The sequence below is a fragment of the Triturus cristatus genome, chromosome 4_2, assembly GCF_964204655.1.
Source record: "Triturus cristatus chromosome 4_2, aTriCri1.1, whole genome shotgun sequence".
In the NCBI taxonomy this organism is placed as follows: Eukaryota; Metazoa; Chordata; class Amphibia; order Caudata; family Salamandridae; genus Triturus; species Triturus cristatus.
This window is the reverse complement of record NC_140586.1, coordinates 794,259,118-794,284,871: the sequence shown is the minus strand read 5'-3', so window position 1 is coordinate 794,284,871 and position 25,754 is coordinate 794,259,118. Positions and strand designations below refer to the sequence as shown.

The 25,754-nt window shown below is 46.6% G+C and overlaps 1 protein-coding gene across 1 annotated transcript in view; it reads left to right on the top strand.

The window, feature by feature from the left end:
• Positions 1-25,754, top strand: part of LOC146835057 (vitamin D3 hydroxylase-associated protein-like) — a 568,587-nt gene that overhangs the window by 190,875 nt on the left and 351,958 nt on the right. The window contains exon 2 of the mRNA XM_085602723.1: positions 8,426-8,539. Coding sequence (XP_085458849.1) covers positions 8,426-8,539 — 114 coding nt within the window. The remainder of the gene's footprint in view (positions 1-8,425; positions 8,540-25,754) is intronic.

Here is a 25,754-nt window from a genome sequence, read left to right as displayed (position 1 = left end):
GCAGTTCCACTGCCGCAGAAAGTCTGGCTTCCGCTGGCATCATAATCATGCCGACGGAGCCTGGCCCTGCACCGGCCTCAATTTAGCGATCCAGCCCTGCCCGCCAGGCAATCGTGCGGACTGCTACCGGCGGAAAAGTGGCAGGAGGAAAATCTCACCGTCGCGGTGGTCACTGCCATGCTAATGGGACCGGAGGTTTTATGGGTTGCAATCGCGGGCGGATGCCTGCCGCTGGCCATCCGACCGCCATCCTAATAGACCCCTTAGTTCTTAAAATTACTATGAGGTTAGCAAACCAAAGTGTGACAGAAATGTTCACTAACATAATAAACTTTTGTTTTTCCCCTTTTAAGTATTTTTTTCTGATGGTAAAAAAGAATTCTACTTCATGACTTTAAACTATTGGAAGTTTAAGGGAACATTTTTATCCAATTAAGAAAAAACAAAAACGATTCCGGCTTAGTTTCGGTGTTTATTTACAAGGGTAAATGGGATGCACAAAATTATTGAGAAAGTAGTGAATGCCCACAAACTCCTAAACCTAGATTTACCATTGCAGTAAACCTGCCGTAATGGTTTTCTTTTAAATCACAGATTGAATTTTTGCTCACAGGAATTGAATCCTGGTGAGGAATAAAAATGTTGTGGATCAGTCCGGCAGTCTCCAGTTTCAGGTATACATACATCAAATCATTTCGACGGACATGCATTCTGTATTGTTTTTTTCTGATTTGTTTGATGTAATCTTGAGATGTAAAATATGAATGTTTAAGGTCCTGAGCACATGACCAGGCATATTTATCTTAATGTCTCTTGTGGCTTCAATCCTTACTATGTATAAAAATATAGAAACCGCTGTTCGGGAAAAATTCCGGCTTCTCGTTGGTTATGCAATTATATTTTTGTGTTTTTCGTTTGGCGTTTTTCCAAACTTTCCTGCGTATTGTGTTGCAGTGTTTATATTGTGCTTTATATCTCTGATGGGATCACGACCAGCTTTGATTTGCATTGTGTTCCTGGGTTCCATTTCCCATTGCAAGGTTGAAAAGGGTGTTAGTTGTAGTTTGGCTTATATGGGATGTAACGTAGATGTAAGCCACTGGGTAATTTGGGCAGAAAAATTCCCCTCCAGGAATTATCACAACCCTTGTCAGAGTGAACCCTGAAAGTTACATTAATTAACCTGTGCTCAACCCCAACCCCCTGACAGCTATGTCACGAAGCAGAGAAGCTTAACTTAAGGGCAATGTGTAAAGTATTTATGGAGTACCAAAACAGTAATGTCAAAATACAAGATAATAAAAATCCAAAACCAAATTTGAAAACTATATGTAAATGTAAAAAACCTAATGACCACAACAAAAAATAATCAAATAAGGGGAACTAAATGCATGAATTTTTAAACTTTTAAGTAAGAATAGCATCAAGAAACATAAAGTGCTAATGATAGTCAAATGTCATGGTGGACCACGACCTGGGAGCAATTTGAGCATGGATCATCCTGGTGAAAGATTTTAGCTTCTGACTTTAGTCCTTCAAGTCCCATTCCACCATTGGAGTACACTTCTAAAGCCCCCAGTATCTCAGGGGAAGTATGTAGAGACTCACATGGTGTTGAGCAGAGGCCTACAGGAGAGTCTAGTCCAGGTCTGGTTGCCACTGGTCAGCAGGGCAGTTGCAGAAAGAGCCCAGTAGCCTGAACAGGAGGTCAGCCTTATGACCCTTGAAATCTACTTCTTTGTCCTGGTTACAAGAGGGAGCTGGTCCAGTCCTTAATGGCTCCTCTCAGATCACAGACAGTAGGTCCAGTCCTCTCCATTCTTCCACCGGGTCAGAGAGCGCTCTGAAGTGTGTGTTCGGGGGTGTCATATTTAAGCCTGCACTGAGCTGGTGGGTGGATAAAAATCCCGCACTCTAACCAATGGAATGAATGAATGAAAGCGATCTTGTAACGCGCGACTAAGCCCAAAGGCATCAAGGCGCCTAACAAATAAAAATCAAATAGAACAGGAACCAAATTACGGATATGCCTTGGCAAAGAGCCATGTCTTTAATGCCTTCCTGAACGTCAGGACAGAATGTTGGGTTTTGATTTCAATGGGAAGGGTATTCCACAGTTTAGGGGCTAAAGACGAGAAAGCCCTTCCTCCCCATTTGACTCTCCGAAATCGGGGTACTGATAAAAGGCTCTTTCTCAAAGAGTGGAGGTTTCTGCAAGGGGCATAAGGTACCAATAAATCCTTAACCCCCCCAGCCCCAAAGCCGGATAGCGCCCCATAGGTCAGGCAAAGGGTCTTAAAGGTAATCCTGGCATGGATCGGTAGCCAGTGCAAACTCTTCCTAGCAGCTGTAGCGGAAAAAAGCCTGGGGGCATCGAGCACAAATTTGGCTGCCACATTCTGGGCAGTTTGCAAATGTTGCACGAGACCGTTTATCTATACCGGCATAGAGAGCGTTGCAATAATCAAGCCGTGAGGCGACCAATGCAACCACAATCTGTTTGCGAGCCTGTGGAGCTAGGAAGTGTTTAATGTTCCTAAGAATCTTGATGATGCCCCAGCAGGTAGCAACCGTCCTATTTACCTGCTGAGCCATGGAGAGAACGGGGTCGATCATAACTCCCAGGTTACGAGCCGAGTCCGTAGGTATGGGGCACGCTCCCAGGGAAGGGGGCCACCACTCAGAAGACCAGATGTCCCTCTTTCCACCAAAAACAAGGACCTCGGTTTTTTCCCCATTCAGCTTCAGTGAATTGTAAATCATCCACTGAGAAACTGCCTCCATGCAGTTCCTGAAGCTGAGAGCGGAGGTATTCCCCGAGTGGGAGAGGGACACCATAATCTGGGTGTCATCAGCGTAAGAAACCACCTCCATCCCGTAAGATCTTATTAACCAGGCAAGTGGGGCCACATAGATATTGAAGAGGGTCGGACTTAAAGCCGACCCTTGTGGGACCCCACATTGCACAGGTGAGGATGGAGATAGATACTCGCCCAATTTGACCCTCTGTTCCCTCTGGTCAAGGAAGGAGGCCAGAAGGCTCAGAGCCGACCCTTCCACCCCTATCTCCCTAAGACGAGATGTGAAAACCGAGAGGGATAGGGTGTCAAAGGCGGCTGTCGGGTCTAACAGGACCAAAAGAGAAGTATGGCCCCGGTCGACCTCAGTGCGGATGTTGTTTAGCACTACAGTGAGAGCCGACTCCGTACTGTGGAACCTCCAGAAGCCATGCTGGGACTGATCCAAGAGACCCGAAATATCCAGGAAAGCCGCCAGATGCTCATTTAGATGAGTTTCCAGCATCTTTGCCGGTGCCGGATGCAATGAGATGGGGCGAAAATTCTTAAGGATTTCAGGGTCCAAAGTTAGCTTCTTTAGAAGGGGCTTAACCACAGCACTCTTCCACGGGGTAATAAGGTTTCCCTACAATCTTTAAGAACTTTAAGAGGGCATGGGTCCAAAGGGGACCCCGACCTAGTCTTACTCAGGAGCAAGTCCAGTTGGTATAGGGAAAGCGAGGGAAAACTACACAGGCTCGCAGAGGAGGCCAAGGTTCCACTTCCTATGGGGGATGTGACCAAGATGGGGGGGGGGGGAAAGCATAGATGCCCTTTGCAATTCAAGGGCCGAATAGATGTCGGCTATTTTAGAGTGGAAAAATTGGGCGATCCTATCACAAAGTTCTTGGGAACTAACAATAGGGTCGGGCATTTGCAGGGTACACAGAGTCTACAATTCTAAAAAGATCTCTGGGGGAGGAAAGGGCGGTAGTCAACTTAGAAAAGTACTCCTGCTTTTCTTTAATTACCTCTGCTTTATACCCTTTAAGAAGAAGTTTGTGCTTTTCCCTCTCTTGATTGTCCCAGCTCACCCTCCACAGCCTTTCCTGCTTCCTGCAACCCTGCCTTAAGCGTCTCAGAGACTCTGAGAACCAGGGGGCCGAAGGTCTCTTCCTGGCAGAGTAGCGAAGGGAGACAGGGACCAACAGATCTACTGCCCTGGTGATGGAAGAAATCAGTTCAAGTGCCGCCGTACTGACATCCCTCGCTGTGGCAATTGCGCTATTAGAAATTAAAGGGGCCAGGGTGTCATTGGAAATCATCCTATAGTTTCGCTTAGGTTCTTTTTTTCTGGGACCACTCAGCCTAGTATCTGGAGGAGAGGGCTGAAGCTCCAGGGGGACAGCTAGATGATCTGACCAGACCAACGGAATAGGCAGGTCTGTCGTTAACCTAGGATCATTTGAGAATACCCCATCCAGGATGTGACCTGCCTGATGGGTAGGGCTTTTAACCAATTGCTGAAGGTCACAAGCGGACAGCGAATCCAGAAGGGAAAGAGTTTCCCTAGAGTCCAGGTTTTCGAGATGAAAATTTAGATCTCCCAGAACCGTCAACTGAGCACAGCCAAAATAGGGTACTAAAAAGTTAAACAGGGTCTGGCTGAAATCAGCTCTGGGTCCTGGCGGTTTATAAATCAATATGCCCACAAAGGTAGCAGCGAGGGGAGAAGTTATTACAAAATGTAGGGCCTGAAGGGTATCTGAGGGGGCAGATAGAGTAGTAATACGACAAGTGTGGGATATTTTATAAAGAATCCCCAGCCCTCCTCCTCTACATCCCACACGGTCCATCCTGGCTAGCGCATAACCATCAGGAATGGCATCCACCAGATCAGGCCCAGAGGAAACAGAGGCCCAAGTTTCCATAATAAAAACCCAAGAAGGCTTTCTTACAAACACAAACTCAGTAAAAGCAATATTATTCTTCACCAGCCATCTAGCATTAATAAGGAAACCGCTTTCAATCGTGATGTTGGAGGTGGAGGCCGATTTAATGGGAGGGCGAATATTGGAGGCACACTCTATCGACGACGTGCAGTTTCTAGTGAAACAGCCACAGCACGAAGAGTCCAAAACAGCCTCCGGGAGGCAAGAGTAATGACATGGTAACCGTGGAGGTCTATGGGCAACTAAGTCATGATATGTATACGTAAAACTTACAAGTCTGTCATCACTATGCCCACATGCCTTCTCGCCTGGCCCGTCCTCTAGCCTGTCCTTAGCGCGGACGGGCACAGACGGGCTGGACTCTGGCGTGACTCCGGCGCGAATACGGCGCGCCGGCTGCGCGCACACGCTGCGCGCTTGCATAGTTGGTTTAAATAGAGGTTTAGCGTGTCAGCCTGACTGCTAGACCGCTACCCAAAATGGCGCCCGCCAAACGTCCCTTCCTACCCCCAAGATGGCGCTAAGTATCCGGTACACCGCGCTGGGAACCCGCTGAAGCCACGGTGTGTCTGACAGTTTTACAGTGCAGGTGTGCGGAGATGATTGAAAACAGGGGCTAATCAACCAAAGATAAGTAAGGCAAATGCAGCAAAACAGGGTTTTTTAAAAGCGAAGTGTGGTGCGAGTTCAACAGGAATTAAAGCGCAAGATGCCTGAGCGCTAGCGTAATGTTGGTTGCCTTGTCCAATTGGGTAGAAGTTCATGAGGCCAACCCTATTCGCTTTGGGCATTTTTAAGATGGTGAACGTCTTTGGCCACAGTAAACTTGAACTCTGAAAGCTGGGTGTGTATATGTGGGGAGTGTACCATGGTAATCCTAGTGTCCCACACCAAAATCTAATTTGAAGCAACCACTGTACCCCCACCCGATAAGTCCAGAGAATGGTTCCATAGCAATGCATGCTTTCGTTCTGCACTTTCACTACCATGCAGATTCACCACTCTCTGATCATGTATTATACTGTTCAGTTTTGAATAAGGTAGATGAACACAATATTGAAGAACTACACATTCTTCCTGAGATTTCTGCAGATGGCGGCAGTTTGCACCTGAATCATGACGCTATATTGAGCACAAGTGGCACACACTGCTGGTGTTTGTGTGTATGATTTGCTACAGGTAAAACTTGGCACACATAGTTTGGACAATCAGCATAAAGTCCATGTGTGAGCACCTTGGACTGGTGTAAAAAACACACAAGTAACAAGCTATCCCACGTTCGATGTCAGAAAATCTGAATCATTCACAAATTGGTCCATTAAACTTGACAAATAGACCTGTAGGCAATCCATAAACTCACCCTCTATTACATATAGGGCACTCCTAAGTTAGGCCCTAGGTATACCATAGGGCAGGGTGCATTGTAATTAAAAGGTTGGAGATGTACTTTTCAGCTTTAAAATTCCTGGTAGTGAAAAACTCACAAATCCATTTTTCACTACTGTGAGGCCTACCTCTCCCTAAGGATATCATGGTGTTGGTGAAAATATTTAATACGTGCTATACTCTGATTGGGAAAGGATAGGAATTTCCAGTTTGATGCCTGAGAAATTGTAATTTTAAATTCTTTTTGATGGTAAAGTCACATTGATTTTATTTTTAAAATGCTACTTTTAGAAAGTTGTCATTTTCCTGCCCTAGCTATCTGGTGCCTGAAGCCAGTACCCGAGTCACATGACTGGGAGTAGTTGGCTGTTGGAATTTGTTTTGTTTCTCCTCCAACAGCCAAAATGAAAGGATTAGGTGTGCCTGGATGGGACATCGCTGGCAGGGTATGGGAGGAGCACCACTTACAAATCAGTAGGTTGTTCACTTCTTTCACACAAAGATCTTCACACGAGTCCATCTGGCAGCCAACCGGAGCCAGGGCAGAGGAGGCAGTAAATTCCAAGAGCTTTGAAGGGAATCTCTAAAAACTTCTGTCTACTTCAAAGAAGGCACCAGGTATAGAAATAGGACCTTCAGTCCCCCTCTTCAGTTCACTTGCTGGACCTGCAGAAGGAATCTCAGATCACTATCTGCTGCTGTGGTCTGTTGTGTACTGCAGAAAACTTCTTTGCTGCACCTGGAGGGACGGATTGCTTCCTGAAGCCTGCCTTGAACCCCCAGAGGCTTGCCACACTGCTTGAGCCCTGTTCCACTATTTGAATCCAGGACTACCAGAGCAACTGCAGGGGCTAGTTGGCTGGCCTCCTCGTCAGAGCTTCAGAGATGGAAACGGCTCCAACTCTCTTAAACCTGTGCCTGGATCCAACCTGAGTGAGTCCTGACACTCTAAGTGGTTCTCCTCCAGCCCTGGACCCTTGGAAGTGGTGATGGTCTAAATCCAAAACTGGGACTTAGAACATTGTTGGCTAAAATGTGCTCTGAGAACTGAGAGGAGTCCTGGACCTACCTGTCCTCTTATGGTGCATTGCTGGTCTTCCTGACTTTGCGGCAGCTCCCGCTACATTCTTCTTCCCATGAGCAAATCCTGTTCAGCGGTCCTTCAAAGAAGGGGTATACAGCCTTGTCTAGCCATTGTTGACTACAGCTTGCAGCTTCGTCCTGTTGGAGATTTTCCACTTCCAACAAAGAGACTAAATCCGAACTCATGGCTTCATCCAGCAGCTCCCTGAAAACAACACCTCCTCCTTGGACACCGGCTGTAGCCTTCCTCAGCTGAAACTTTACCTTCTCAGACATTTTTGGTTCAAATTTCTTCAAAATCCTAGGGTAAGCGCCATCCAGGCCCAATCCACTTCTTGTTTCTGACCCACGATACATCGCAGTCAACCATTATTTTTCAACTTTCACCCGGTCTTGTGCAACTACATGTCCGCAGTTGGATCTCTGATATTTAGAAGCTAGTTTTTACCTTAAACTTTTAAAATTCATAACTTCGGTTCTACTGATTGGATTTCTTGTTTTGATGGCAAATAATTTTTTTATGTTTACTCTTTTTTTCTAAACTGGTGTGGGATTTTTCTTGTGTTGTGTTTTCACTTAATAGCTGTTGTTTGTGCTGCATACATACTTTACACATTGCCTCTAAGTTAAGCCAGACTGCTTTTGTGTTAAGCTACCAGATTGGTAAGCAGAGGTTAATTCAGTGACTTTTGTGGTTCACACTGCAGGGATTGTGGCTCAACCAACAACCCAATTTCCCACACAAGGGGAAAAAAACGGGAGTAAAAAACATGATGCAAGAGTCAAAGGAACAGGGATTTTATAGTGGTGGAAGAAAGAGGCATGCGATGGAAATAAGGCTACGCAGCCTTGGTATTCAGCAACCCTGGCATTTGGAAGTGCCAGCTGTGGCCTTCTGGAAAAAAAACTTTGGGCACCGGCACATATTATTTTACAAATTAAGCCCTGCTCAGAACATGATTTTAAAAGCATTTAAATCCCAGCCAATGGCCGGCTGTATTTTCCCAGGACATATTTTTGGTTTAGGTTTTAATTTCCTGCACACCACATCCGTTTCACCACAGAAATACTGAATGTACTAGCCTTCATCATATAATCTAAGTTATAGAGTATAATTGATGTATTTTTAGGCAAGAATACTGAGTGATTCAGAATGATGAGATATCTAAGCAGGTTAAAGATAACATAGCTGTATGAGATACAATAAATATGTTTATCTTTTTCCAGAGTCCTCTTGAGCAGCCCAAAACCATCCTTTCCCTGTCCATGGTGGACCTGGCTGGTAAACTGCAGGACGGATCCCTCTCTCCAGAGAGTGTCCTCTATACCTACATTGGAAAGGTGAGATGCAGTTATTGGCGCTCACATGGCCTATACTGTATTGTTTATTTTGGAATGAAAAATATAATTTATCTATTACATTTTGCATCTGAGTGTTTTCAAATATACGAAAAGACATGTACTAATGCCATTTTTTGGGTTTTGTTTTGTGCGAGAGACTCTATTGTGACTAGATAAAACTTTGGTAGGTAGTAAATTTAATAAAAAACAAAAACTAGTATGAACCGGGGGAAAAGATTATGCCTGAAGATTTTGAGAATTGCAACCAAAAATATGTGCTCACCTAAAGAAAGGATTGATCTTCCCTCATCTAATGTTATTCTTTTGCTAAATGTTTTAGTTATGTGAAATTATAACTGTTTAATCACAATGCAAATATTGATAACGAGAGTTACACAAATTTCATTAGGAAAATTCATTTCAGGTGCTTACGTGAATTTCCTCTTTAAAGCACAGAATCTAAGCCAGAACAGACCACTTAAATAAAACTTACTTTTACGAAATACAAACGCAAAAATTGAGATGGGAATATCCAATGCAATTATTATTTCTGTAAAAAAATAAAATTAAAATAAAAACTTTAAAACCTGTGTGAAAGTGAAAAGGCTTGAGGGGTAGGTTCCTCTGTTAACTTGTTTTTCTTAGCTGATCTGTTTAGGCAACATGGGATTGAAGTATGTGTTGCGCATGCAAAAATAAACTTGGGCAAGCAAAAAAGGAGAATGTTCCAAATTATAGTCTCTAGTCCACCTGTTCATACTCTTTGCCAAGAAAACCTGAGCAATGATGGCATTCAGTAACAACAACCCTTCTGAGCCAGTTTAGGTCTAACCTAGGCAGCTTGCATGCATTGTCTGGAAGACCTGCTGTATTCGATAAAGGACTTTGCTCACACCTGCAGCCTTCCTATTGGTTTAGTGCAGTGTTGCTCTTATTTGCAGCTTCCTATTAAAATGCACTTCCACTTTTTGCTGAGGAGCACCGCCTAAATACAGTTTTCTTCGGTTTCCATTGTTTATCCATTCTTACAGGGACCTCTTTTTTGCTAATTTTTGCAGCGTGGCATGCCAAGGTTTATTTTAAAGTATGGAGGCCGCGCGGCAGAGCACGATGCATAAGAACCAGGAGCTGTTCAGTTTACTTTCTACTTCTTCACTTTTATGTTTCCATGTTTAAATATAAAAGAGGGTTTTGCAAAGTGTAAACTGGGACTCGTGGGAAGGGCTTCTACATCATCATGAGGTAATGCCGCCGGCAGCAAGCACGGACATATATGAGAAAACATGCTTTTGGAAACTATCACCTATATTATTGCAGGGGCTGCAGCTGGAGAGATCTAAAGGGCTGGGTGAAGGCCACAACATTCATCATCCTCCACTTGTTCATCCAACGGGCACCTAAAAAGACATCTTGGCCCTAAGAAGCCAGAAAGGAAAGCTGTAAAAGTAACGCACAAACAAGAAATAGGTAAAAGCTTAGGGTCTGCAAATAACTTGTAAAATAACCCAAAAGGATTTCCGTGTTTTTGTTTCCCAGAAGGCTAGGTAGTGCTGTGACGATGCCTGACTGAACCTGAGATTTGCGTGCTCAATCAGAATCAGGGCCGGACTGGCCGTAGCGGGCACCGGGCAATCCCCTGGTGCGCTGCACGGGTGGGGGCCGGTTTTGGGCCCCTGGGGGCCGTTTTTGTTACAGGGCACGTTTTTGCAGCATAGCTGGTTTTGGTTCCCAGTCCAGCCCTGATCAGAATTGTAGAACACAGCAGCCTTCTTATTAATGGTGCAACTAGGCTCGTCCTAATGCTGACAGTGTGCCGCAAGCATTGTTTATAAACTCACGCTGACGAAAATTGATGATAGGTTGTAATACCAAATCCAAAGCATTCCAGTCAGGTGACCCTCTCATTTCACCAGAGTACCTTAAAGTGTAGCTACATTCTTGGTGTAACATACCAGCACCCTAATATTTCCTGTATCTCCGTGCATTTCTGAAAATTCACAAAAACTACACCGCATCTGTTGGAGATCAAAGTACACTTGACGGGCTCAGTTACAAGGTGCTTTCAGCTTGAGGCCATTTATTTGAGCTTGCATTTCTCTAATTAGCTTGGCCATCAACTGTTCCAGTGTTTTTAACTGGGGTGCACGATATCCAAGGTAAAGGGCATATCACCCTTCACTTGTTCATCCGGGTTCTGCCCCGTGGCTTCCATTGACCAGTGCTTATCATGTGTCTCCGCCAAGTTTGTACACTTGACATCCACTCCAACAAATTATTGAGCATGAACTCCAACTACATTCAACCAAAGTTCCCTCCATGCGAGGACTACTTGAATAGGGGGATGCATGCATGCCACTGGCCACTTACGACTGCCAACGGGAGCCTGGCTTCTATCCTCCACCGGCCGAGGCACTGTACCCACCACAGCTCGCCTACCCAGAGGAGGGCTATGGCTAATGGCGTGGACCAAGCTACCATGAGGCACTACAAAACAGGCGCAACAGCCAGCAGCACCATTACTGCAGCAGAGCCAACTCCTGCCAGCCGGTTAGCAGCTAAACCCCTGACACAGCCACTGTAGCAACACTGTGAGCCCCTGCTGCCCTAGGAACTCTCCTGTGGCCTGCCCAACCACAGCCTGCAACCCAACAGCAAGGGCAAAGAGCATGCCATGGTGTACCTGTGGATGAAGTGAGTACACATCAACCCAGGTAAGTGCTCCCTTCTGCTGGGATGAAGAGACCTCTCCTGGGAAGCTAAGCCCGCGCCCCAGTTCACCCTCTGCCCAAACCCACCACAGCTTAAATTCCTGTGTGTGTTGTAGCAAAACATTGCATTTTATACCTACTGCTGGTAAACTGCAACCTACAAAGGCATGCCAGTGGTAGAAGAACTCACTTTGGTGTCTCCCCCACCACCCTTTTTGTCACCCCGGTGTGACCTCTGAAAATATCTCCTGTGTGTTCAGGGATATGTTTTTTTAAAACCATACTGCTTACCTTTTATAAGGATGTAATCAATGGACATTGAAACAGGTCTCTTCCGGGCTCTGTTGTCAGGCCTTAACTAATCAGGCAAAAACACTCATTCATTTCCGAATAATAAGTGTAAAAGCGTTAAGGCTTTACTTAATCTTCCATTCCATATCAGTGTTAGGTCTTGCCTAGGCAGCGCTTGCGCTGTTTTCTCCAAGCCATGCTGTATTCCGGTATTTCACACCCATCTCTTCGGTTGGCTACTGTTACTGTCCTTTCTAAATGGTGGCTTTTGATCCCAGAATAGGCTTAGAAGTCCCTACTTGGTACCGCCTTGTCTGCTATTGTAACCTCTCATGACGACTGGACCTCTTACTTGTGTTGTTACTCAGCAGATTTGATTGACAGTCTGTGGCCACTATTTTCTTAAAGGACTTTCTCCTGCCAGCTGTTGCAGGCTGGACACGATCTCCCCCAACCACTTGTATCTATTTTACCATCTTTATTAAGGTGCTTGCCTCTAAGGCAGACCCCTCCCATATGCCGTTGCAACTTTATTAATAGATTAATAACCGTCCCGTGTGCTTCAGCTTGCTCGTCTCCTGGGCTGCCTGTCCCATCTCCCCCCCTCTTCATATTTGAAGGAGCGTGCCTTTTAACACTCCAGCAGGCTCTCTCGTCTTCTCTGCTGCCTCCTCCTTCTCGCTGCTTATTGCAGGATCGTGCCTTTTTACTACACTTGAGCTGTGCTTGCACAGAGCTGCCACTCGATTGTCTCATCAGGTGCTTCCTCCTCACCCCCCCAGTATGGCTTGCATAGAGGAGCAACCTAGCCGCATGGCGGCTGACTAATAACAAGTACGCACCCCAGGAGATGGGCCAGTGGCAGCTGTGTGCAAGCGCTGCTCGTTTGTTAAAAGGCACGCTAGAGGTGTGAGGTACCCAAGGGGTTGTGGTGCACTTGAAACAGCTGAAAGCGTATTGAAAACACATTGCTTATCTAAATAAGCATAGTAATGAAATGTGTCCGAATAGTTCAGCGGACAGGAAAGGCCTGAACTCATCCCAGCAGGACTGGAACACAGTGGCAACCGACACACTACCACCTTAAATGTGCCCTGTGCAGCTGCAGCAGGCAGGATCCTGCACCTGCCCTCCTCTCCTCCCCACCCATCAAACATCCAATTCCAAAACCATGAGTAGTCCTGGCCGGGGGCAGGCGTGGGGTCACTGGCATCAAAGCCGTACACTGACCCGCCTGTCCGCACACTCAAGCAGTGCATCAAGGCGAAACAAGGACATGCCCACTGCTTTACAATTAACTGGCATCTAAGGCAGGCAGAGATAGAGCCGTGTTTTCATTCTTCAGTTCTGTGTATATTCAAGGTATGCAAGTCACTGTATGCAATTACACCAACAGCAGGCAGCTAACCACCCACAATACTAACATTTAAAACTTAATGTGTAATTACTACACCTTTAAAATGCACGCATCTTCCTAACCACTGAAGAACAAGTAAGGAGGCAATGCTTGTGACGTTTTTTACACGAGTGGCTCTAGGCGTACAGATGCCTATAGTGTACACAGGATTCATGGAGTTATTTTACCAGGAACTAAATATGTGCACCTGCAGGTTACACACGGATCTTCGAGAAAATTAACTCAATTTTTTAAATGGACACCTGTCCGTTGCACGGAAGACCCCGCAGTGAGCGCATAACCACCCCCACCCCTGAATCTATTTATGGTGATTCAAGACCACGATGAGAGATCTCACACACACAGATGGACCACCAAAGCCGGTATAAAGCCGGGAGACTTGCAGCATACACATGTGTGCAGCAGGTCCCTTGACCCACTAAGCCATCCTATATGTGATGTGCCTTTGACAAATGAAGGCAGCTACCACAGTTAATACCACATTTCCCTGTTGTTAATTAATTTCTTTGGCTGCAGAGTTTGCAAAATAATGCACATTTAGTGTTAGATAGCAGGGTGATTCTACTACCCCATCCTCCAGGCTAGTCCCACCCGCTTCCCACCTCCCCCCTTTGAAGTACTGGGAATTTTAAGCCCAGCGGTGCAGGAGAACACACCCTAAGACTTCGGGTTCTTCCTGTTTCAGACCTACAGAAACACAGAGTCTTCTGGGTGAAGTCAAAGACCGATTTATTGGCTGCAGACCAATTACAGGTATCTGAGAAGTACAACAGCATGTATGTTCTCAGGAGACTGCTTAAAGTTACAGAAACGAGCTTCTCCTTAAATACAAAATATCATGCTTCAGGCACACATTCCTTGTTTTACGGTATGGTCATTTACAGGTATACATTACAAACGAAAAGGCAGAGTCATGATGACCATCCCACATTCCAGTTAAGCCAGCCCACAATTATTTACCCAGCGAGGCTCAGATCCCACATCAGATATCAATAGGCCCCAATAAACACGGGCATCTCCTGTTTGGAAAACAAGTCATAAAGCAGGAAGAGTCAGGTGTGAAAGAGATTAGCTGGAGGCTCGTGTGAGATGAAAAGGCTTTATGGTGTGTCAAACCCTGATGCTAATCACAGGTGGCCGCAGGACAGGCAGCTCGTGGGACCAGACTGACCTGGGGCAGCGGAGCCAAGCTGCCCAGGTCACAGAGAAGTCAAACAGAAAGTACATGTGTTCTAAAGGCCCGTACTTGTTTGTAATGTGTAGCCTATGTGAGGGCAATCTTAAGATGGCCACCGCTCTAAGATGGAACCCACGTAGTCAGTGTATACTCTCATATACACAGTGCATTTATAGCTAAAACGTTATACAAAGCACTTGTACATACCGCATTGACCATTCGCGGTTCGCTAATACCGGAATAGACAGGGGTAGGGCCCTGCCTCCTACGTGGTCCCAAATTTCAAAGTACCACAGACCCTCCTTTTGCCCTTACATAGGCAATAACTATACTCATTTCAATTCGAGTCCAGGTCAATATTCACGAAGTCATGGAGATGTTGCTGTAGCATCATCCTATTACTTAGCTCATCCCTCGATACAGGTTTCCTTACACATAATGTAGCACAGAGGCCACATATCGCAGGAGCACACTGTATGCACAGACAGAACAGGAAAAGGATGGCTAAGATCATTCCAATGACCATCAGAACTTTCCAACCCCAGGCAGATATCAGTTCCCAGAACCACCCCACCAGTGACCAATCTCCTTTATCCACGTGTATGGATTCAGATATTTTATGCAGTTTGGAGATGGCTTGATAAACTGTTGGAGCGTTATCTGGTATGAAAATGCACCAACTAGATTGGATGACCTTACATACCCCACCGCGGTCTGCAGGTATGACGTCTAGAACCATGCGGTTCTGCAAAGACATGAGGCGATCCGCTTGGAGCTCAGCTGTCAAATTACCAAGGGCACCAGCCGTAACATTAACAGTGGATTTAACCACACGAGTCAGTTGTCTCAGGTTCCTACTATTGACCATAGGTCCCCAAAACGGCAGGAAACCCCAAAAGAAGTCTCCCGCTTCCTGACCGGCAGTATCCTCCTTACTAATCACGCCTCTCACAACTCTGGTCTTGTGATAGTCAGAGGCAGCAGTAAATGTCGGCGGTAGCAAATTTGCAATATAACATGTGCCCGAGAAATCAGGGGGCAACCATGTATATGCTCGGTCATTGCAGACAAAATATGTACCCTTGGCAGCCAAAAACGCAGGGGAAAACTGTGATGGGAAAGTGTACGTTTCAGTACAGTCACTTTTCCCCAGTTGAGCTCTTGGATTCTGCCCATTACCTTGTAAACAGAACCGACCTATGTGGGGTACGACCCAGATTGGGGATGAAATTTTCCGCTGTCTTTCACCCAGACTAATGCTATACCCCGTCGCGTTCCACCCTACATAAGCTCTCAACTCATCCTTGGGTATAGATGAGTATGCGTCGATATCTCTGCTCATATCGGCAACTCCTTTCATTAAAGCTTTATTATTTGTGCTAGGTCTGATGGAACGCGGTTGTCGCGGGGAGTAGGCATCTAGTGCAAAGAGAAACATGGTCTGGAATGCCCATGACGACCCATTGTAACTAAACGGCAGCACTAGATAAGGAATACCCTTATTAATGGTATGTGGCATTAAACCACACACCCAGCAATTGGTTGTATTCATGACTAGTTGGTGCTGGTGCAGGAGCTGAATAAACAAATTGTTTACAAACTCTGATCGTCTAGCTTGTTCATGTTCAGGCAGAGGGTGAAAAGAGTGCAAGGAGACAGTAGGAGGAGGTATAAGCTGTTCAGTGGGTGCAATAGGCTCTTGAGAGGAGAAGAATACAAATCCTACAGTAAACACTATCATACTACATAGTATAAACAGGCATAATAATACAAAACGTTTGCTCTTCATTATTTTACATATTCTAGTCTTAAAGTTCATTTCCTCAGCGGGTCTCTCCATCTTGAAAAACTCCATCCTCTAAACGTGCCGCTCGCGGCGGGTTAGTATCTTCTGCTAAGGAGTACGCCTGTCAGTCCAGGGAACGCCCTAGACCAACCAGAACCGTTGACCTAACGTCTTTGGCCTGTACCCCAAAGTCTTGGCACCGCGACCCTGCGGCTGAACCCGGATGGTGGTTCGAAAAACAAAAATCAAGAAAGTCCTTCAGATGGGAGAGCTATGATATCAAAAACAAAAAGGTAAGGGAAAGGAATATTTATTTGTCCATAGGCCTTGGTCTCAGATTATAGTGAAAACGGCCAGGTACTGTCTGATCTTGAAACAAGAGTTCAGGCTCTGTAGTGTCCAATTGAATTGACGGTGGCACAGCTTCTTGCAAAATATCGTCACTCTTTTGTGCTGAAGTTGTGCCTCTTACGTGTGCATCACTGAACGGCCCAAAGCGAGGTACAGTGTCTGTTTCAGAGTCAGCGATACCCTCCTGGACCCACTGGTCATATGGTAGAGGCAAAGGGATCCTCTTGATGTGGGCGCCGTGGATCCAATTCTTTTTTCCCTTTACTCGAACCGCTGATCTTGTAGACAGAAGTACGAGGTGAGGGCCAATCCAACGGGGCTCATCGTTGCTTTTTTGCTGGAAATTCTTGATGAGCACCCATGTGCCAGGGTCGATAGGGTGTCCTGGAGCCTCAGAGGCCTGGGGGAGAGTATCATGTACCTGTTGGTGTAAAACATGCAATTTAGCCGTCAATTCATACAAGTAGTCAAGCAGTACTGGATGTTCGATTTCACTGAATTTCGTCGGTCTTGGCACACCCCATACATTGGCCGGGCGGCCAAAAACCACCTCGTATGGGCTAAGTCCCACTCGTGAGTGTACGGTCATTCTGGCGGGCAGGAGTGCTAGAGGCAGAGCGTCAGGCCATTTAAGACCGGAGCTCGCCTGGATTTTGGCCAGCTTGAGTTTTAGAGCGCCATTGTAGCGCTCTACTAATCCAGCTGATTGGGGGTGATTTGCAGCGTGGAACTTCTGCTTAATCCCTAATCCCTCACACACATTCTTCATCACTTGGCCCACAAATTCACTCCCATTATCACTCCACACCATTCTTGGCATTCCAAACCTAGGGAAAAATTCCTTCACAAGGGCTTTGGCTGTGGATAGAGCAGTGTTGTCTTTTAGGGGATATGCTTCTATCCATTTTGAAAAAGCGCAAACAACAACCAATACATATTTCAAGTTGTTGCACCTTTCCATGTGGATAAAATCTAGCTGCAAAACCTCAAATGGATATGATGGAGGCGCAAAATGACCAGCTGGAGTTGGGGTTCCTCTACCAGGGTTGTATTTCAAGCATACCATACAATTCTTGACCACATTCTCTGCACACTTGGGAATTCCAGCATTCTGCCATACTGGAGCCAACAACTTACAGATTCCTTTCATACTGATATGTGCCATTCCATGTGCCATAGTAACCGCTGGAAGCACATATGCATCAGGTAACAACCATCGCCTATGTTCTGACAAATCAATCCAACAACCATTCTCATCCAACTTACCCGTACTTTCTCTCCACTTGCTCAACTCTTTCTCTGTGGCTTCAGCTTGAAGGGACTTCACACTCTCTATTGTGTTTTCACACATTCCAACATCACCAACCCATCTTGCAGGGCCTGCAACATACATTCGAGTCTTCACATCTTTTGCTGTTTCTTTCGCGACTTCATCAGCAAACGCATTACCACGACCAACATCATCAGTGATTTTCTTGTGCGCACTGCATTTCATAATCGCAACTTGTAACGGTAGGGTCAATGACTCAAGGAGATCATTCACCAACTTGCCATTCTGAATTTTAGCTCCATGCGAAGTCAGGAACCCACGTTCTTTCCACAATCGCCCAAAACTATGCGCCACGCCAAAGGCGTACTGGCTGTCGGTATATATGTTCACTTTCATTCCTTCAGACAACACACATGCTCTTGTAAGGGCAATTAATTCTGCTGCTTGAGCCGAATTTTGTGGCACACGTGCAGTTTCAACAATCGTGTGCAAAGTCGTGATAGCATATGCAGCAGTCGTATCACCATTTGGAAGCTTGAAACACGAACCATCCACCCATAAGGTACCATCACACTCAGTCAGGGGAGTATCTTTAAGATCTACTCTCCCTTTCGTCTCTTCTTCTGTTCTGAACAGACAATCATGTTGCTCAATCTCATCCAGGTCTGCTGGAATCGGCAATAATGTAGCTGGATTCAACGTGTTGCATCTCTTTATGTGTATATGATTTGCTAACAGTGTCAACTCATATCCAGACAAACGCGCACTAGTTAAGTGTTGTGTCTTGGTCCTGTTTAACAATGTGTCCACAGCATGTGGAACCATAACAATCAATGTATTATCCATTACTAGGCCAGCAGACTGTCGAATAGACATAGCTGCGGCGGCTGTAGCTCTTAGACAACTTGGCAATGCCCTCGCTACTGGGTCCAAGGTTGACAAAAAATATGCGCATGGACGCGGTCTATCGCCAAAAGGCTGTGTTAACACTGATAATGCGCAACCATCTTTTTCATGAACATACAATGTAAAAGGCTTGCTGTAGTCAGGGGTACCCAACACAGGAGCTGAACATAATGCATTACGTAATTCCCAAAAACTTTTCTGAAACTCTTCAGACCATGGGATAGGATTCGGTGTGTCTTTACATGTTAATGCTAACAAAGGTTTTGCCAGCAAGGAGAAATTTGGTATCCAGTGCCTACAGTATGAAGTAATGCCCAAGAAAGCACGCACTTCTCTCTGTGTTCTAGGCACACTTAATTGTGCAATGGCTTGAATTCTCTCTGGGGTCAGTTTCCTTGCCTCCTTCGATAAGAGATGACCTAAATAGGTCACTTCTTGTCGACAATATTGCATTTTTGAGAGAGACACTTTGTGATGAAAGGCAGACAAATGACGCAACAATGTAGCTTCTTTGCAAATCTTTTCAGTATCCGCGGCGATTAGTAAATCGTCAACGTACTGAATAAGGATAGCGCCACTAGGTAAAACAAGTGCATCAAGCTGCACTTTTAAAGCCTGGCTGTATATTGATGGACTTTCACAGTAGCCCTGTGGAGCGCGTTTAAAGCGGAAGCTGCGACCTCCTAAACTGAAGCCAAAAATGTCTCTGCTCTCCTCTGCAATTGGGATGCTAAAGAAAGCATTCTTCAGATCGATCACTGAGAACCATGCAGCGGAGGCTGGAATCATAGTTAACAAGGCAGTTATATCAGGGACAACTGGAAACTGTGGCACAACAATCTTATTAACCTCTCTAAGATCAATCACAAATCTGTAAACAGGTGGCTGTGAAGGGTCTGTTCATTTTAAGACAGGTAAAACAGGACTATTGCAAACGTTGCCTCTTGTCTCTTCAATTACACCCTTTTTAATCAAATCACTGACAATTGCTAACAATGCTTTCTGATCTTCATTGGAGATCTTGTACTGGGGAATACGTGGCAATCTGACATTGGCTTTTAAAGTGACCACGTATGGTGGTATTTCCAGAAGACCCACATCATTGGGACCAGTAGCCCAAAGGCCATCCGGAAAGGATGACAATTCAGGTGGCATTGCATTTTTAGACAAATACATTGGGGAAATCACTTTCTTACCTAATGTAAGTTGTACTCCTGAGGGAGAACAATATAGTGTTGCATGCAATCTTTTTAGCAAATCTAATCCTAGCAAATTTTCACCACAACCTGTCGTTAGGATGAGGGGTGCTTTTAGCTCACAAGGTCCAACAGAAAGTGACATAGGACTAGAAATCGGGTTCCTAAATGGGGCGCCAGAAAAACCTACTGAAACATTCATTTCGCCAGACAAAGGCGCGCCAGGGAGTTTTGAATGCATGATTGAACTCTTTGCAGCACCAGTATCCAGCAGAAAGGGCTCCGTTACATTTGCTGTAGTTACTTTAACATAAGGTCCGCTCTGATCCACTGGCACTGAAACAACTCCCTCTCTCTGTCTACGGCTGTCCTAGTAATCATTATCTTCCACATTGTCATCTTCTGCATAATAATCATTATTGTAGTACTGAGCTGTATTACCAGTCCCGTTGGCTTGCTGATCAAAGCTATTTATGGTATTTTGAGGCTGAAGAGGACGCGCGTTCTGGGGAACATTTCCACGCCCTCTGCCTCTAGGAGCATGCTGACCACCTCTACCTCTTGCGCCATATGCATTACTGTTACGCTGCATTAATTTAGGGCAACTATATTTAAAATGACCTTCCTCTTTGCAATATGAACATTGGTTGGGACCTACAGGGATTTGTGGTTGATAATACCCATTCATTTGCTGCTTATTCTGAAATTGTTGGGGTTGCTGATAGATACCTTGTGTTTGCCTATAATTATTCTGTCCTCCACGTGGTGGATAAGCCTGCTGCAAGAGGACCTTTGTTTTCAGTTCTTTCGTTTTCTTATCTGTTCTATCCTTCTCATCTTTATCTCTATTTTCATAATACTGTGCAGTAGCCAGTATTTGCGCTGAAGAGGAAACAGCCCAGGAACTTTCCGAGTCTTTTAATTTTTTACACAACTCGGGAAGTAGATTCTGCACAAATTTATCAACAAATAACCATTGGCCACCTTCAGTGCTCATGTCTTGACCACTGTGGTCGATAAACGTTTCTTCAAACCTGGTAAAGAAATCGGACACTGTCTCATCTTTCTTCTGCTTGCATGCGGACAGTTTATCCCAATTTACGCGCATCGCGGGCATTATAGTCTTCATGTTGCTAATAATTATACCAGGGAGTTCTGCTACCAAAGGGTCAGGTTTCGCACCACCAACTTGGCCAGCATCTGCAGCAATGATATTAGCCCATGTGTTACCCAATTCTGCAGCGTGATCTACATTACGAATGGATCCCCATAAAGGCTGTGGAACCACATTCCCAAACAACATATCTATGTCAGCCAGATTCATTACACACGATTCTGCAGTTTGTGATAACTCCTTATAATATCCTGTAGGGTTTTTACGGGGGTCAGGCAATGTCTGCTTAAGTGCTAACACCTCAGAACGCTTCCATGGGACATGTACCCAAACACGCTGAAAATGTGCTAAGACAGCCGGATTAGCATTTGGATCAGCAGGTCTTCAAACTGGGGGAACCTCACGCATCGGATATTGGCGCGCTTTTACCTTTTTCCCCACAGGGAGTTCCTGTTCGAACAATGATTGCTAACAATCGCCATTTCTGAAGGACAGTAAAGTCGCAACTGCTTTATCTACATTGGGACCCACAATTGTACCTTTTTCAAAATCAAATCGCACTCGACACAATTCCTGGGGTATTGGGTTTGAACCATTATCTTCCAATTCCTCACAGAGGAATTCACACATTTTGTCAAAGACATACCTCTGTGTTGGGGCATCCCATTGGTGAAAAACGTTAACAACTGATTCCACATTATAGAGTGAAGGGAAACCAATCCACCTACGCGCCAGATGATCTAACACCTCTTTCTCGTCGGGACCAGTCAGCTGACTGCGCAATTGCTTACGCTGTAAGCCAGGAGTCACACTAGATGACCCAAAGAGAGGCGACATTAAACTAGTAACTACATTAGCTAGTCGTTGTCGTGCTGAAGGAGAAGTTGAGGCGAAAACGGGGGATAGACAGAGGGAAGAAAAATGGATTCAGATACAGGTACCTGGGTAGTGTAAGAAGGAGCGCCAGGGGAGGCAGCTGATGTGCTAGGCAAAGTCGCAGGAAGCGCGGGGGCATCAGGTAACAAAACTGGCGACCCTTGAGAGGGCTGCACTGCAGGGATAGGAGCCAGTTGAAGAGGAGCTGGCGGCTGTAGGAAGGCTTGCGGCATATTAACTGGAGGATGCGCATTTACAAGCTGTGGAGGTGCTGTGGCAGTCTGCGCATACGGGGGTGGCGAACTTAACAAATGGGACATTAGGGAATCTTTCTCTTTCTCTTTTGTCTCATCTTGCACAAGGGGTGACAAAACAGGGTAACATTTATCGATCCCTAGTTTGCGCTGTCTATGTAGCTGTTCATTCATTTGTTCCTCCTCATTATCTTTAAATTGCACAGCTGCTTGCATTACAGACATACCTCTTTCTCTCTTATTCCTTTTCGCTAGCTTAATTTCCTTCTGTTTGGCTTCCTTTCGCCATAGGCGGAAAGAATCAAACATCGCCAGCCGGGCTTTCTTTTTAAACAATTTCACTTCCAAATTATCTAAGATATCTGTATCGAAACTACCATTTTGGGGCCATTTTAAAACACCGTCCTTTCTGGTGTATCGGATCCATACTTCATTATATGCAATGGGGCCCACGCCATGTTTTACATAAAGCTCATAAGTTGGAGTTCCAATTGGAGGAACTGGACATGAATCCTCCAACTGGAAATCCCTTCTACAACTCAAACAAAACCAATTACCAAATACACTAGAACCAGGCATCTTCGCTCACTAGTCTAGTTTCAAACGTCAAAGGATTATCGATTACGATAGTCTCGTGAATACACGAGTCCTCTGGCTTTGGCGCTTGCAAGCTCCAAATCAAAGCGATCCCGAAGGATACCAAAAATCCCGAAGGATACCAAACAAACTGGGAGACGCTCCACTTATACTTCACTGAATATCGATGATCGATGGCGTCACCAGCAGACTCTCTCGATTGTTTCGCTCTACCAAAAATCGTCAAGGGTCCAAAACAGGGCGATTAATCAGGGCAGCAGTCCTTTGTAGCCGTCGGGACGCGGAGAACCTCGCAGAAAAGACTTTCGGACCACGCAGGGGTCGATGAAGTGGCGGCCTTCCTCCAGAATTTCCACACGAAGCTACTCACGAACCTCTAGGCTTGGACCGGTACCGCTGAAATCGTCCCGAGTTGGGCGCCAACTGAAGTACTGGGAATTTTAAGCCCAGCGGTGCAGGGGAACACACCCTAAGACTTCGGGTTCTTCCTGTTTCAGACCTACAGAAACACAGAGTCTTCTGGGTGAAGTCAAAGATCAATTTATTGGCTGCAGACCAATTACAGGTATCCGAGAAGTACAACAGCATGTATGTTCTCAGGAGACTGCTTAAAGTTACAGAAACGAGCTTCTCCTTAAATACAAAATATCATGCTTCAGGCACACATTCCTTGTTTTACGGTATGGTCATTTACAGGTATACATTACAAACGAAAAGGCAGAGTCATGATGACCATCCCACATTCCAGTTAAGCCAGCCCACAATTATTTACCCAGCGAGGCTCAGATCCCACATCAGATATCAATAGGCCCCAATAAACACGGGCATCTCCTGTTTGGAAAACAAGTCATAAAGCAGGAAGAGTCAGGTGTGAAAGAGATTAGCTGGAGGCTCGTGTGGGATGAAAAGGCTTTATGGTGTGTCAAACCCTGATGCTAATCACAGGTGGCCGCAGGACGGGCAGCTCGTGGGACCGAACTGACCTGGGGCAGTGGAGCCAAGCTGCCCAGGTCACAGAGAAGTCCAACAGAAAGTACATGTGTTCTAAAGGCCCGTACTTGTTTGTAATGTGTAGCCTATGTGAGGGCAACCATAAGATGGCCACCGCTCTAAGATGGAACCCACGTAGTCCGTGTATACTCTCATATACACAGTGCATTTATAGCTAAAACGTTATACAAAGCACTTGTACATACCGCATTGACCATTCGCGGTTCGCTAATACCGGATTAGACAGGGGTAGGGCCCTGCCTCCTACGTGGTCCCAAATTTCAAAGTACCACACCTTCTACCCATGGCTCAGGCAGAGTCTGGGATCTGCTGCCACTTTAGGGATGCTGAGCCTGGCCCCAGATCCATCCAGCAGCTTGCGCTCCCCTCTTCTAGTCTGGGTGCGAGCCACGGGTATACATGAGGACTTCCGCTCAGTGGCGCCATTGGCTTCCGGTGCCACAAGTGTTCCCAAAGATAGGACTGTGGATTAATCCTCTCTTTTGAGACTATAAACTCTTTACTGAATTCCCCCTGGATCTAAAGCGACAGAACATGCAGCCACTTCTGGCCTCAGCGAAAGTGTGTGAGCCCAGGAATTACTCCACTGAACGGACTGTGCGAGCATTGCCTGTTACACCTGTCAGCCCTAGGGTGGTCTTACCCCATTTTTTTGGTGCTTTTCGCCTTATTTTTGCCATGTCTTTTTGTTGGACCTAGGCCTCTGGGTGCCTTACCACTGCCAAACAGTGCTGAGGTGCAGGTGCTCTCTCCTAATAACATGGCTGCCACAGGCCCCTGCTACTTCGGAGTGGCCATTGAACACACATGCACCAGTAGTCAGGAGCAGGCTGGGACATGGTGCTACTGTATCTTTGCCGTCCCGCCTTTTTGTCCCATAGACAGACATGTAGAAGCTCCTGGAACCTTCCAGCACAGGGAGGAGTTATGCTTTGCTGCCTTTCAGGATAGCTGAGGGACTCTGCCAGCCTGCTGACCTTGCCCAGTGAGGGGGAACCCCAGGAGACCAACTCCAGTGTGCTGCAGAGAACTATCCTGCCTCTTGGCCTGCCAACTCAACCCCTTTTTCCCTCCCAAGATCCTGCCACCAAAGAAGCTTGCAACCAAGCTACCATCTACCAGCGCGGAGACTGAGGAGCGCTGTGAAACTAAGAGTGCTGCTGCTAGGGATCGCAAGGTATGGATCACTAAGCAAGTGCAGCGCTGCTCAGCTAGAAACTGCCCCTGCTTTTGAGCGCTAGGGCAGAGAAGCGCTGTGGACCCAGAACCGGAGCGTGCCACCTGGCGCTGCAACCGCACGTGCCCTGTGCCCAAGATCACCCAAATCCCCCCTTACTGCGCTGCAGAGAGGAGGAGCACTGGCGTGGGGGACACGCCGCCGCTGGCCGAGCATCCGCCTGCAAAAGCTTGGACCAGGAGAAGCGTTGCGTCCAAGATCACCGCCGCGGCCCAGGCGCTGCGAAGTCAGAAGCGCCGTGGGCCCCAGGCGGCCCAAGGAGAAGATCCCGTGGCTTTTTTACCGCCGCGACCCCCGAAGCGAGGGGAGGGTTGCTGCAGATGCTGTGTAGGCCGGGCTAGGCCTGGGGAGTGCTCGTGAAGTGTTGCACGGCAACCGGGGCACTGGCGGCGTCACGGGCCACGCCCCCGGTGAGCCGCGCTCCCATTGGTCCCCAGGCCGTGAAGCGACCCGGAAGAACCGGAGCTCATCCAGATCTTAGCTGGAGGGGCTGCGCTGCGGGTGGAAGCCCTCGGACCAGCTCCCCTGCCCGCGGGACCCCCGCGGACGATAAAGAGGCCTGCTACCCCCCTCCAGGAGAGAGCCCCGATGGGAGGAGAAGGGGGCTGCCTGGAGAGGGGCGTGACCTGGAAACTAGTCCCCGTGCCGCCCGACTTCTGCGGTGCCATCCTCCTCGGCTGAGCTGTTGTGTCCTCGGGGGGACCTGCCACGAGCCTCTGCATGGGGGTTGTGAATTACGGCCGGTACCACTTAAACTGGGACTGCTAACCGCTGGGTCAATCAGACTGGGCCTCAAGTCCTGTGCCCCTCAGTAGGCCCGGCTGCCTGTGCTTACCATGTGCAGGAGGGCTGGGTACCTAAAGGGAGCTCCTGCTGCAGAAAATAGGATGTAGATGTCGGGACCACACCTGCATAGGATTGAGACCAGCCCTAAAGTGGCTTCCCAGGTGTTAGGGGATGTTCACTTGCATTAAATCTGCGCATAGGAAGTGTTGCCCTTATTGAAGATGCGCCAAAGTGATGT